This window comes from Pan paniscus, chromosome 7 (assembly GCF_029289425.2).
Source record: "Pan paniscus chromosome 7, NHGRI_mPanPan1-v2.0_pri, whole genome shotgun sequence".
Taxonomy (NCBI): domain Eukaryota; kingdom Metazoa; phylum Chordata; class Mammalia; order Primates; family Hominidae; genus Pan; species Pan paniscus.
Window position 1 is genome coordinate 23,151,305 of NC_073256.2, and position 12,499 is coordinate 23,163,803.

Here is a 12,499-nt window from a genome sequence, read left to right on the forward strand (position 1 = left end):
TATAGCTACAGTGGCACATTGTGTTTTTCAAAAACACGTTTCCAAAAGTTGTAGTTTTCTAAAAATATGTATTCCATCCCACAAGAACTTTTTATAATGTAACATTGATACTCCTCCACTGAGAGGTGAAGTCTATGTTCCCTCTGCTTGATCTGAGGCAAACCTTCGTAACTGCCTTAACTAAGAAATACAGTGCTGATGATGCTTTCTGCCTTCTCAGGCTACATAATAAAAGGTTATATGACTTCTGTTTGTATCTCCCTCTCCAGAACCACTGGTTGAAAGAGTGGAAATCTTAGCCAGAGCAATAAGGTAAGAGAAAGAAATAAAAGGCATCCAACTAGAAAGAGAGGAAGTCAAACTATCTCTCTTCAGAGATAATATGACTCCATAATGAGAAAATTCCATAGTCTCTGCCCAAAGGCCATAGACCTGATAATCAGTAAAGTTTCGGGATGCAGAATCAATGTACAAAAAATCAATATCATTTCTATACACCAAGCTGTGAGCCACAGCAAGAGCAAAATCCCATTCATAACAGCTGGAAGAAAAAATAAAAATACCTAGGAATACAGCTAACCAGGATGATGAATGATCTCTAAGTGAGAATTACAAAACAATGCTGAAAGAAATCAGGGATGACACAAACATGAAAAAACATTCTATGCTCATGGATAGGAAGAATCAATATTATTAAAATGACCATACTGCTCAAAGCAATTTACAGATTCAGTGCTATTCCTATCAAACTATCAATGACATGTTTACAGAGTTAGAAAAACTATTTGAAAATTCATATGAGACCAAAAAAAAAAAAAAAGTCTGATGAGTGAAAGTAATCCTAAGCAAAAAAGAACAACACTGCAGGCATCACATTACCTGACTTCAAACTATATGACAAAGCTGTAGAAACCAAAACAACATGGGACTGGTACAAAAGCAGACACATGGGCCATCGGAACAGAATCTCTATTCCAGAGATAAAGATTGTTGTAACACAGAAATAAAGCTGCGCACCTATAACCATCTGCTCTTTGACAAAGTGGACAAAAATAAACAATGGGGAAAAGACTCCCTGTTCAATAAATGGTGCTGAGATAGCTGGCTAGCCATATGTAGAAGGATGAAACTGAATGCCTACCTTTCACCATATACAAAAAACTAACTCAAGATGGATTAAAGATTTCAATGTAAGACCTCAAACTTTAAGAATTCTAGAAGAAAATCTAGGAAACATCATGGTCGACATTGGCCTTGGGAAATAATGCATGACTAAGTCCTCAAAAGTAGCTGCAACAAAAACAAAAATTGACAAGTGCAGCCGAATTAAACTAAAGAGCTTCTGCAGAGAGAAAAAAAAAAAAAAACTATTAACAGAGTAAACAGCAAACTACAGAATGGGAGAAAACATTTGCAAACCATGCATCTGACAAAAGTCTCATATCCAGAATCTATAAGGAATTTAAGTCAACAAGCAAAAACTAAAACCTTTATTCAAAAATTTGGAAAACGTGGACACTTCTCAAAAGCAGACATACAGGGAGACACCCAACTTATTTTTAAATATGCCCAATATCACTAATAACTAGAGAAATGCAAATCAAAACCACAATAAGATCCCCTCTCACACCAGTCAGAATAGATATTATTAAGTCAAAAAATAACAGACCCTGGTGAGGCTTTGGAGAAAAGGGAATGCTTATACACTGCTAGCGGAAATATAAATTAGTTCAGCTATAGTGGAAAGTAGTCTGAAGATTTCTCAAAACACTTAAAATAGAAGCACTATTTGACACAGCAATCCCATTACTTAGTATATATCTAAAGGAATATCAATTATTCCACCATAAAGATACATGCATGTGTATGTTCATTGCAGCATTATTCACAATAGTAAAGACATGGAATCAACCTAGATGCCCATCAACAGGGGGCTAAATAAAGAAAATTTGGCATATATGCGCCATGGAATACTATGCAGCCATGAAAAATAAAAAATCATGTCCTTTGCAGCAGCATGGATGCAGCTGGAGGCCATTATTCTAACCAAATTAACAGAGAAACAGAAAGCCAAATACCATATATTCTTACTTAAAAGTGGAAGCTATTGGGAGGCTGAGGCAGGCAGATCACGAGGTCAGGGGATTGAGACCATCCTGGCTAACATGGTGAAACCCTGTCTCTACTAAAAATACAAAAAATTAGCTGTGCGTGGTGGCACACACCCGTAGTCCCAGCTACTCAGGAGGCTGAGGCAGGAGAATCGCTTGGACCTAGGAGGCGGAGGTTGCAGTGAGCCGAGATCATGCTGCTGCCCTCCAGCCTGGGCAACAGAGCAAGATTCTGTCTAAAAAAAAAAAAAAAAAAAAAAAAAGTGGAAGTTAAACACTGAATACACATGGACACAAAGAAGGGAACAACAGACACTAAGGCCTACCTGGGGGTGGAGGTTGGGAGGAGGGTGAGGATTGAAAATCTACCTATTGAGTAATATGCTGAATATCTGGGAAAATTATCTGTATACTAAACCCCCAGGACACACAATTTATCCATGTAACAAACCTGCGCATGAACCACTTGAATTAGTTACATAAACAAGAATGAGGGCATAAAAAAAAAAAAGACTTTACTTAGCACCTTTGTCAAAATCACTGAGCATGGATAAATATATATGGTCTTACCCATATACAGACCATTCATATGATGGTCTTATCCTTGACTCTCCATTATGTTCTGTTGAACTATATGTCTCTCCTTATTCCAGTATCACAGTGTCTTCATTATTGTAGCTTTGTCTTAAAACAAGGTGGTCTAAATTCTCTGGCTTTGTTCTACTTTTCAAAAAATATTTTGAATATTAGTCTTTTGGAACATTTATGCAAACCTAAAATTATTAAGGCATAAATTATTAATGAAGAAATAAATAAGCAAATGCTTATAAATACATCAGCTAACATGAAAATGATCAAAAGTAGTCAAATAAAAGCTATATAAAAGTTATATTATATATGTATATATAATTTTTCAGAAAAGACTGACACCATATATGAAAGTTTACAAATTTAAAAAAACATCAATTCAGGGAAATATGCCAATAAGAAATTGAACAGAAGGTAAATTTGTTTTGGGTAAGTTGGATCTTGGTCAATTGATTCTTGATTAAAGGCAGGCTCTTAAGCTTTCAATATTTTGTTGCTATGTGGTGGGTTAGGGTGAAAGGTTAGGGGAATCTCTTTAAGCTGTAGACTCAGAGTCTTTTGACAGGAGCTGCGCACTTTACTCTGTCTTTTATCTTTCAACTCTCTTGATCTTACTTGTCTTGTTGTATGAGATAATTATACAAAGGATCCATAACGATGAAAAAAATCTGTTGTCAATGCGAATTAAATGTATCCACCATTCAGATGTGATTAAAACCACCTCAGGGCCGGCCGCAGTGGCTCACGCCTTGTAATCCCACCACTTTGGGAGGCCGAGGTGGGCGGATCACGAGGTCAGGAGGTGGAGACCATCCTGGCTAACACGGTGAAACCCCGTCTCTACTAAAAGTACAAAAAATTAGCCGGCTGTGGTGGCGGGTGCCTGTAGTCCCAGCTACTGGGGAGGCTGAGGTAGGAGAATGGCGTGAACCTGGGAGGCGGAGCTTGCAGTGAGCCGAGATCGTGCCACCGCACTCCAGCCTGCAGCCTGGGCGACAGAGCGAGACTCCGTCTCAAAAAAAAAAAAAAAAGAAAAAAGAAAAGAAAAAAGAAAAAATACCTTCTCATAAATGGACCTTAGACAATACTCTTGTCCTTCTTGTAAAAAAAAACAACAACAGTGTATTATGGAAATGTTTCCTTACAAGCCCTAGGACTTTTGCAATAAGGATGTTCTGTACCGACATGGCTTTACTTCTTGGCCCCATTCAAAAAAGCAAATTAACTACAGGTATTAATTAACCTCTGGTGAAACTGACAGCCATAGAAAAAGGAAAGGGTTAGCCATCTGCTTTCCTACAATTAGGTTAATTTGTCACCAAACTTAGAGACCTTCGAGTTTGGAAATATTCCAACGGAAGCTGTTTTATTTCCTTTCTGTTAAGCTTCACTGAGCAAGAGGAACCTCAGGCCCCCAGAATTAAATAAAAGCCCCTGTGTTCCACCAGCCATGATCACTCACCTCTCTATTGGGCACTCAACCATGAAACTCCATTCCCTTATTTCTGTTCTCCTCCTCTTTGTGACTTTAATACCAAAAGGTAAGATGGTGAATGATTGTAGAAGTCTATTGGGACGCCTAGACCGGAGGAGGTCTACTGAGATAATTATACTGTGGCCATCCTAACTCAGACCCCAATTCACAGCCTTAGGAATTCAGAAATCCAACATGTTTCTCTTCTTTGGTACTAATGAGGCCACAATTGAGAAGCAGGACAAGGAGTTATTTCAACAGAAAATGGGGGTTCAAGAGCTCAATAATTAGAAAATGGGGCCGAAATAGATTTAGGGGTATAGAAGCTTTGATATGTGATTTAAAGGTTAGTAAATAAAGCAAACAGCTATCTTCAAGGCTTCACTCTCCAAAAAGGAGAGTGAAGATGATAGCTCTTGGTTCCAACTCGGTAGTGGATGGAAGTGATGTAGAGTCTATTGGTGAGGAATATTTGTGAAGGGTAGCAGTTAGGCAAATAAGACAGAGTTCAACAAGAAAATTTTGCATCTAATTATAAAAGACCAATAGAAATTTGGGAGCAAGGGAATTTGGAAAAGAATAAACAGTGGCATGAAGCTTTAATGGCAAAATTTTAAGCATAAGACAAATAGTACAGAAAACACTTCAAGACTCGTAGTTGCATCCTTAGGGTCCATGATTCAGAAGTTTCAATATCGAAATGTAGAATCAAACTGAAAAGGGAATAAAGAATCAAACATCTTCAGGGTGTTTCATCCAGATCCTGATAAGATACGGTAAAATTATTATCTCGACTGTTAATAGTGGGATGTTCATATCCCCCAAAATAAAGTGTGTGGTCAATGAGCAAAGATCTCTTCCTCCCTTTATCTCTGAGATTATTTTTTAAATAATCTCAACTTATATTGTAGATTCAGGGGGTACATGTGCAGGTTTGTTATGTTGGTATATTTTGTGATGTGAGGTTTGGGGCATGATGGTAATCCCATCACTCAGGTAGTCAGCATAGTACCAAATAGTTTTTCAATCCTTGTTTTCCTCCCTCCCCACTGTAGTAGTCTCCCATGTCCCATCTTTATGTCCATGAGTATCCAATTTTTAGCTCCCACTTATACGTGAGAACATGTGGTATTTGATTTTCTATTTCTACATTAATTTGCAGTCCTCCAGATCATCCATGTTGCTACAAAGGATATGATTTTGTTCTTTTTTATGGCTTCATAGAATTCCATGGTCTATATGTACCACATTTTCTTTATCCAGTCCACCATTGATGAGCACCTGGGTTGATTCTTTGTCTTTACTATTGTGAGTAGTTCTGTGATGAACATAGGAGTGCAGGTATGTTTTGGGTAGAATTATTTGTTTTCTTTTGGACGATATACCCAGTAATGGAATTGCTGGGTGGAATGGTAGCTCTGTTTTAAGTTCTTTGAGAAATCTTCAGACTGCTTTCCACAGTGGCTGAACTAATTTACGTTCCCACCAACAGTGTATAAGCACTCCTTTTCTCCACAGCCTCATCTGCATTTCTGTTATTTTTTGACTTTTTAATAATAGCCATTCTCACTGGTATAAGATAGTTCTCATTGTGGTTTTGATTTGTATTTCTCTAGTGATTAGTGATGTTGAGCTATTTTTCATGTTTGCTGGCTGCTTCTATGTCTTCTTCTGAGAAGAGTCTGTTCATGTTTTTCATGTCTTTTCCCCACTTTATTTGTTTTCTGCTTGTTGATTTAAATTCCCTGTAGATTCCAGTTATTAAATTTTTGTCAGATGCATAGTTAGCAAATATTTTCTCCCATTCTGTTGTTTTCTGTTTACCCTGTTAATAGTTTCTTTTTCTCTGCAGAAGCTCTTTAGTTTAATTCGGCTCTACTTGTCAACTTTTGTTTTTGTTGCAATTGCTTTTGAGTACTTAGTCATAAATTATTCCCCAAGGCCAATATCTAGAATGGTGTTTCTTAGGTTTTCTTCTAGGAGTCTTATAGTTTGAGGTCTTACATTTAAATATTTAATCCATCATGAGTTAATTTTTTGTATATGGTGAAAGATAGGCATCCAGTTTTATTCTTCTGCGTGTGGCTGGCCAGCTATCCCAGCACTATTTATTGAACAGGGAGTCCTTTTCCTATTGTTTATTTTTGTCAACTGTGTCAAAGAGCAGATGGTTATAAATGTGCAGCTTTATTTCTGGGTTCTCTGTTCTGCTCCAGTGGTTCATGTGTCTGCTTTTGTATCAGTCCCATGCCATTTTAGTTACTGTAGCCTTATAGTATAATTTGGAGTCAAGTAGGATGATGCCTCCAGTGTTGTTCTTTTTGCTTAGGATTATTTTGGTTGTCTGAGTTCTTTTATGGTTTCATATGAATTTTAGAATAGTTTTTTCTATTCTGTGAAAAAAGTCATTGGTAGTTTGATAGGAATAGCACTGAATCTATAAATTGCTTTGGGCAGTATGGCCATTTTCACAATATTGGTTCTTCCAATCCACAGCAGGGAATATTTTTCTATTTGTGTCATCCGTGATTTCTTTCAGTAGTGATTTGTAGTGTCCCTTGTAGAGATCTTTCACCTCCTTGGTTAAATGTATTCATGGGTATTTAATTTTTTATGTGGCTGTTGTAAACGGGATTGCATTCTTGACTTGGTTCTTGGGTTGAACATTGTTGGTGTATAGAAAGGCTACTGATCTTGTACATTGATGCTGCATCCTGAAACTTTACTAAAGTTGTCTATCAGGTCCAGGAGGCTTTCAAAGAATCTTTAGGGTTTCTTAAGTGTAGAATAATATCATCTATAAAATGAGGTAATTGGATTTCTTCTTTTCCTATTCGAATGCCTTTTATTTCAAAAGGCTGATTGCTCTGGCTCGTATTTCCAGTACTATGTTGATTAGGATGGTGAGAGAGGGCACTCTTGTTTTGTTCCAGTTCTGAGATTCTTTTAAGTGCAATCAAAGCTACTCAATTGTTTGATCTTTACCTAATCTGTGGACATGTTGAGATCCACCTCACATATGATTGCCTCCTTCTGAAGGAGCTTATGCAATTCTCATTTGGTTCTCAGCTTTGGTCAGAAGATACCATTGAGGTCAGATACACTTGTAGTGACATGTGATATGAAATTATATGATTGTAATAATTTCAAATTAAAATAAAATTTAGTGGCAGTTGTTTTTATTTTAGAGAATAAAACCCATGTACAGATAAAGAACGTGATTTTACTCAGATCACATAGGTACTAGCAACATTGCAGCTAAAAGTAAATCTCTTTAATCTGGGTCAATGTTGTTTTTAATCAATCCATAGGTGTAGATATGCATACAAAAATGATAACTCTGATTTCTGCCAGACTTTTTTCTCAAAATCTTCTAATTATATATTGAGGAAACTAAGGAGGTTTTCTACTCTATGTGACAACATGGATGAACCTGGAGGACATTATGCTAAATGAAATAAGCCAGTCACAGAAGACAAATACTGCCTGATTGCACTTCTATGAGGTACCTAGAATAGTCAAACTCATGGAAACAGGTAGCAGAATGGTGGTTTCCAGGGACTGGGGAGGGAGGAGGAAATAGGGAGTTGCTATTTAATGAGTAAAAGTTTTCAGTTTTATTAGATGAATAAGCTCTAAATATCAACTGTACAATATTATATCTATAGCACTTACAAATTTCTTAAGAAGGTAGATCTCACTTTAAGTGTTATTACCACAATAAAATAAATGATGCAGAACAAGAGGTTATTTGAGGTTGAAAGCTGAGTTAATCTCCCCACAAATACGACAATAATCCTTCAGAGGCAGAGGCCTGCATTTCAAGCTGTGACATCTTCATGGAGGAATAGAAATATCAGCCCTTCTTTCTTCCTTCCAAATCAGTTATACCAGGAAGAAGGATTAAACAAAGGTCCTATAATTCTGCACAGGAGGGAATCACTTTTGAATAGCCAGGTTTCTTGTGAGCAGAGGATATTAAAACCATACATAAAGGTCAAAATGCCTTACTTGTGCATATTGAGATGTTCTTGGACACATTATGAAGTGGGACCCAGAACACTCAGGTCGAAAAATAGGAATTTCATTATCAGTTTTGTATGGTCTCCTAGTACTGAATAGTTAATTGCTGAGCTGTCTATACAATTTAATAATACTGCACTCCAAAAATTCTGATCTTAATCTCTGCTGTGACTGTTGGGCATGTAGAATTTATCAGGTGTCTAGAAGCATTCTGATAATCTTAGAAATTTGATAACTCCTATATAACTTTTATGTCATAAAATTTATTTTAAGAAAAATTGAGTGGCTAGATCATGAAGAGTTTTGTTAAAGACATTTTTACACCAAAAAATCCAATTAAGTAAAAAAAGTTATTGTTTTCATGAAAAAATTTCTCCAAAGAAACTACATAATCTGTAATATTAGTTTATCAGCTTAATGTCTGATGAATATTAAGTTATAGCTACTTGAATATATGTTTTTATATATCCTTATATTTAATCCAAAAAGAATCCATGGTATCCTATAAAAAATTGGAATAGTTCATATAGATTTATATGTACACATAAACATACATATATATGCTGGGAATATGAGTCTAAAGAGGTTAGAATGGCATAAATCTTGGATTGCTGCATTAGTTGTCTGAGAATTAAGAAAATTATAGCATTCTTCTTACACTGACTGTGGAGAATAACATAATATCTAAATACACGACATTGGATAGGAGCAGAAGACAGCTTGAACTCACATTATGTAGAGAAATGGAAACTGCACTTCTATTTTTTGATTGATAAAGTTCCAGGCAGAGCCTGTTCCATTTAAATCCTCTACATCATCCAAAAAAAAACTTAAAAGTTACTGACTCAATGAGTTCTAATGCTAAGAAAGTTATATCCTTTTAGAAAGTAGATGAATGCGCTATTAAGGGTCTTTTCCAGTGTGATTCTAAGTCCTTCTCACTGCATCCACAGAAATTAATGTTGTGATATAATATGAAGTGAACATCTAAATTGTTTCTTTTTCCAAAGGCACTTATTAAATATGCATCCTTTCCTCAACTGCTGTGTGATATAACCATTATAACATATTAACGTCAAATAAATTCTAAAGTGTATTAGAGAGTGCCTCTCTTCTTTTGCTCTACATGTATATACTTCTGTCAATAAGTCTGAAAATAAATGTGAATATCTGGGAAGAAATTTCCTTCCTCATGAATGAGGAATATGAATCTGAATATGAATTAAGTAATTTAATCTTATCTTTTTGACTTAAACTAGTGCCCTTGGCATGAGGATATGTCACAGTCATCGGTAAAAAGGGAGATTATAACTCTTTGGCTTCATGCTCAAAGCATACCTCCTTAAATTAAGCTTCCCATGTAGCAAGAAGCACATCACTGGTAGGATGAATTGTTCCACTCCTTTTGAGTGAAGCAAGGGACATCTCCCAAATAGAGGAATTGGCACTGTCTTAGGCTACATGCTGTGTCAGTAGGCTGAACTTTACCGTAGAGTGGGTTATGCATCCTACTGAGAGGAAGTTCACTCTTTTGGCTTCAGCTGAAGATTCACATTCCACCTCATTTTGCATGGGATGCCTCTAAGTTCACACGCATAGGCCTCCTTGATGCCATACTCTGCCTCTGACTATATCTTTCCCAGTACTAATAACCCCTGATTTTAGCTTCATTTAAAAAGTCTGACAGTGTTGCCAGATGTTAAATGTATGGATGAAGTTATCAGGGAAAAGACCAACAGTTAGCAACAGGTCTGCTATGCTTCTTAGCATGAAGCCTGTGTTCTGTGTAGACAATGCAGTTGAACCAGCGCCTTCCACAACTGGCCGGGGAGACTTCAGGTCTCTCTCTGAAAGTCAGCCACTTTCTCTTCCACAATAGTCTTGGAAAAAAGAGAGAATATTACAAGATATTACCCAACTCCCCCATCGTGATATTCTCTTGTGCACAGAAACCCTGAGTTTATGAACTGCTAGTCTGACAGTAGAGTATAATACCAGACTGCACTAGGTTGAAGCTTCTAACAAGAGTGGAAGACAATCTTGCATAGGTTATGAGCACGCAGTTCCAAAAGGCGGCATTGGTTTTTCTGGCTATGGATCTATTTCTACAGAGTAGAGAAACAACAATGATAGCCTAGTTTAAATACAAAACAATAACAAGCAACAACAAAAAGACTGAGAGCTGAAATGGCCACCAAACTGTTACTCATCTACAGAAGCAAAGAAGCCAGAGGTAGTATATTAGAGGCCAGTAAAAACAAAATAAGATCCAGGTGTGTTAACAGGCTGGTTCAGGAACTAATGTCTGTTAATGAACATCAGCAAAAGTGTTTTTCTTATATAACATCTGCAGTGATATACAGTAGGAAAAATAAACTATGGTTGTGCTGAGAAGGCAAGAGAAAGGATAGTAAGCATAGAGAAAACTACTGAATTAGAGCACACCCTTAGCCATATGCTTCTCAACAACCAGATGAATTAAGAGAACATGTGGATACACTTAAGGGAAAATACCTTTTAGCTCTGTGAGTAATTCTCTCCAGGTGTCTGTCTGTCTGTCTATCTATCTATCTATCTATCTATCCATCCCTCCATCTATCTATGAGGTATTGAGCAACATAGGAAAGGTATTTCTTACATAGTCCTGAAATGAGGAAATTAGTTTAGATAAAATCTAAAGGATTGATAGGCTTTCTATGAAAGGAGATGAAGATATGAACATGAAACATTTGATAGGGACGATGTATGCACAGATGGGAATTTGGAGGGACACATACTTCCTTTGAAATTGTTTCTTAGTGGTGGCATTGTTGGTGTTTGGTGCAAGACAATTCCTTAGGTGAAAAATTTAGCAATGCTGTGCTATCTGCTAAATACAAAAGTCACCTTCCCTAGGCATGGTGGTAAGAACAAATGGTCCCACACATTCCAAAATGTACTGCGCTAGGGGAGGACAATCCCTTTAAAGGATTTTAGAAATTGGCCTATTTCCTCCAGGGTGTATATAATCTACAATCTTAGCTCCCTTCCCATAAAAAGGCACTATTTCTGTCTACGGGTCTCATCCTTTCATATAGACAATGTTTTCTTTCCTATCCCAAAGCCATTCTTCTGGGGGTTTATTCTTTTATGTATATTTTCAATAGTGAATTAATGATGTTCTTAAATCTCTTCCTGTGTAGGAAAGACTGGCGTTATTCCAGGACAAAAACAGTGTATGGCTTTGAAAGGGGTGTGCAGAGACAAACTATGCCGCACACTAGATGATACCATTGGTATATGTAATGAAGGAAAAAAATGTTGTAGAAGGTGGTGGATACTTGAGCCCTATCCAACTCCGGTTCCCAAAGGAAAATCTCCTTAGGTGGGAGCAAACGTTAAGCCCTTTGAACTCCAGAATGGATGGATAAATTTTGCAGACTCCTGTTTAACCCAATTTCTTATTCTTCCTTGACTGGAAATAAACGTTGTCCTAATCCCACGTTTACTGACTGCCTCCTGGAGCATTTCTTCTTGATGCACATGCAAGCCTCTTAAGAACTATAAGAATAAAATAAATAACAGAAGAATCTCATACCCTATAGGTACTTATAAAAAATATGTTTCTAAGAAAAAAAGATAAAAATGTTAAATATGTGAAACAATAAGAATATGAAGTATCAGTAGGCAGTGTTTGATTATTTGAAGTGCAATGTCCGTCTTCTTCCTCATCCAGTTCTGAACAAATATCATTTTCATTACTAATAGAGACCTACTTAGATAATATGGGTTAAAGCCTGCTAATCATGTGACCTTGCTAACATTGCACCTGAGAATTAGGCGCATGACCATTCCAGTCATTCCAGCACTTGAAGCAGGTCTCCCCTCTACTGCCCCCTGCCCCTAGAAAAGTGGAAAAGAAGACCCGCTTTCTACAAGTAGGCTCACTAGGAGGAGCTGTAGAGCTGAAGAGTTGCTAACTCAGCATGCCTGGTTAGTTCTTTCCAAACTCTCCATCAGATAACTCCATTTCCTGGGGCCAAGAAAATAAAAGGACAGGGAGGATACCAGGAGTATGACATGGCATGAGTGTCACAAAGATGGAAAACATCTAGAATGAGGCTAAATTACCCCACAAACAACATTCAAGTGTTTGTATTTTTTTAACCACAAAGCTTATGGTCAATGAATCAGGGGAGGATGGGTTATCTCCCTATGCAGAGGAGATGTCAGGAGTCTATTAAAATAACTCTAATCTCATCTTCATGGATCTGTTTCTTCAATACTAGTCATTACTTTTTCTATATCTTCTCAGAATCACTCA

General features: G+C 37.0%; 1 protein-coding gene across 1 annotated transcript; it reads left to right on the top strand.

The window, feature by feature from the left end:
• The first annotated feature begins 300 nt into the window (after positions 1 to 300).
• On the top strand, positions 301 to 12,210 carry LOC129395885 (beta-defensin 130B-like). The gene is made up of 2 exons (XM_055107318.2): positions 301 to 4,240; positions 11,379 to 12,210. The coding sequence occupies exons 1-2, from the start codon at positions 4,150 to 4,152 to the stop codon at positions 11,558 to 11,560; spliced, it is 273 nt and encodes a 90-aa protein (XP_054963293.1). The 5' UTR covers positions 301 to 4,149; the 3' UTR covers positions 11,561 to 12,210.
• The last annotated feature ends 289 nt before the right edge of the window (positions 12,211 to 12,499 follow it).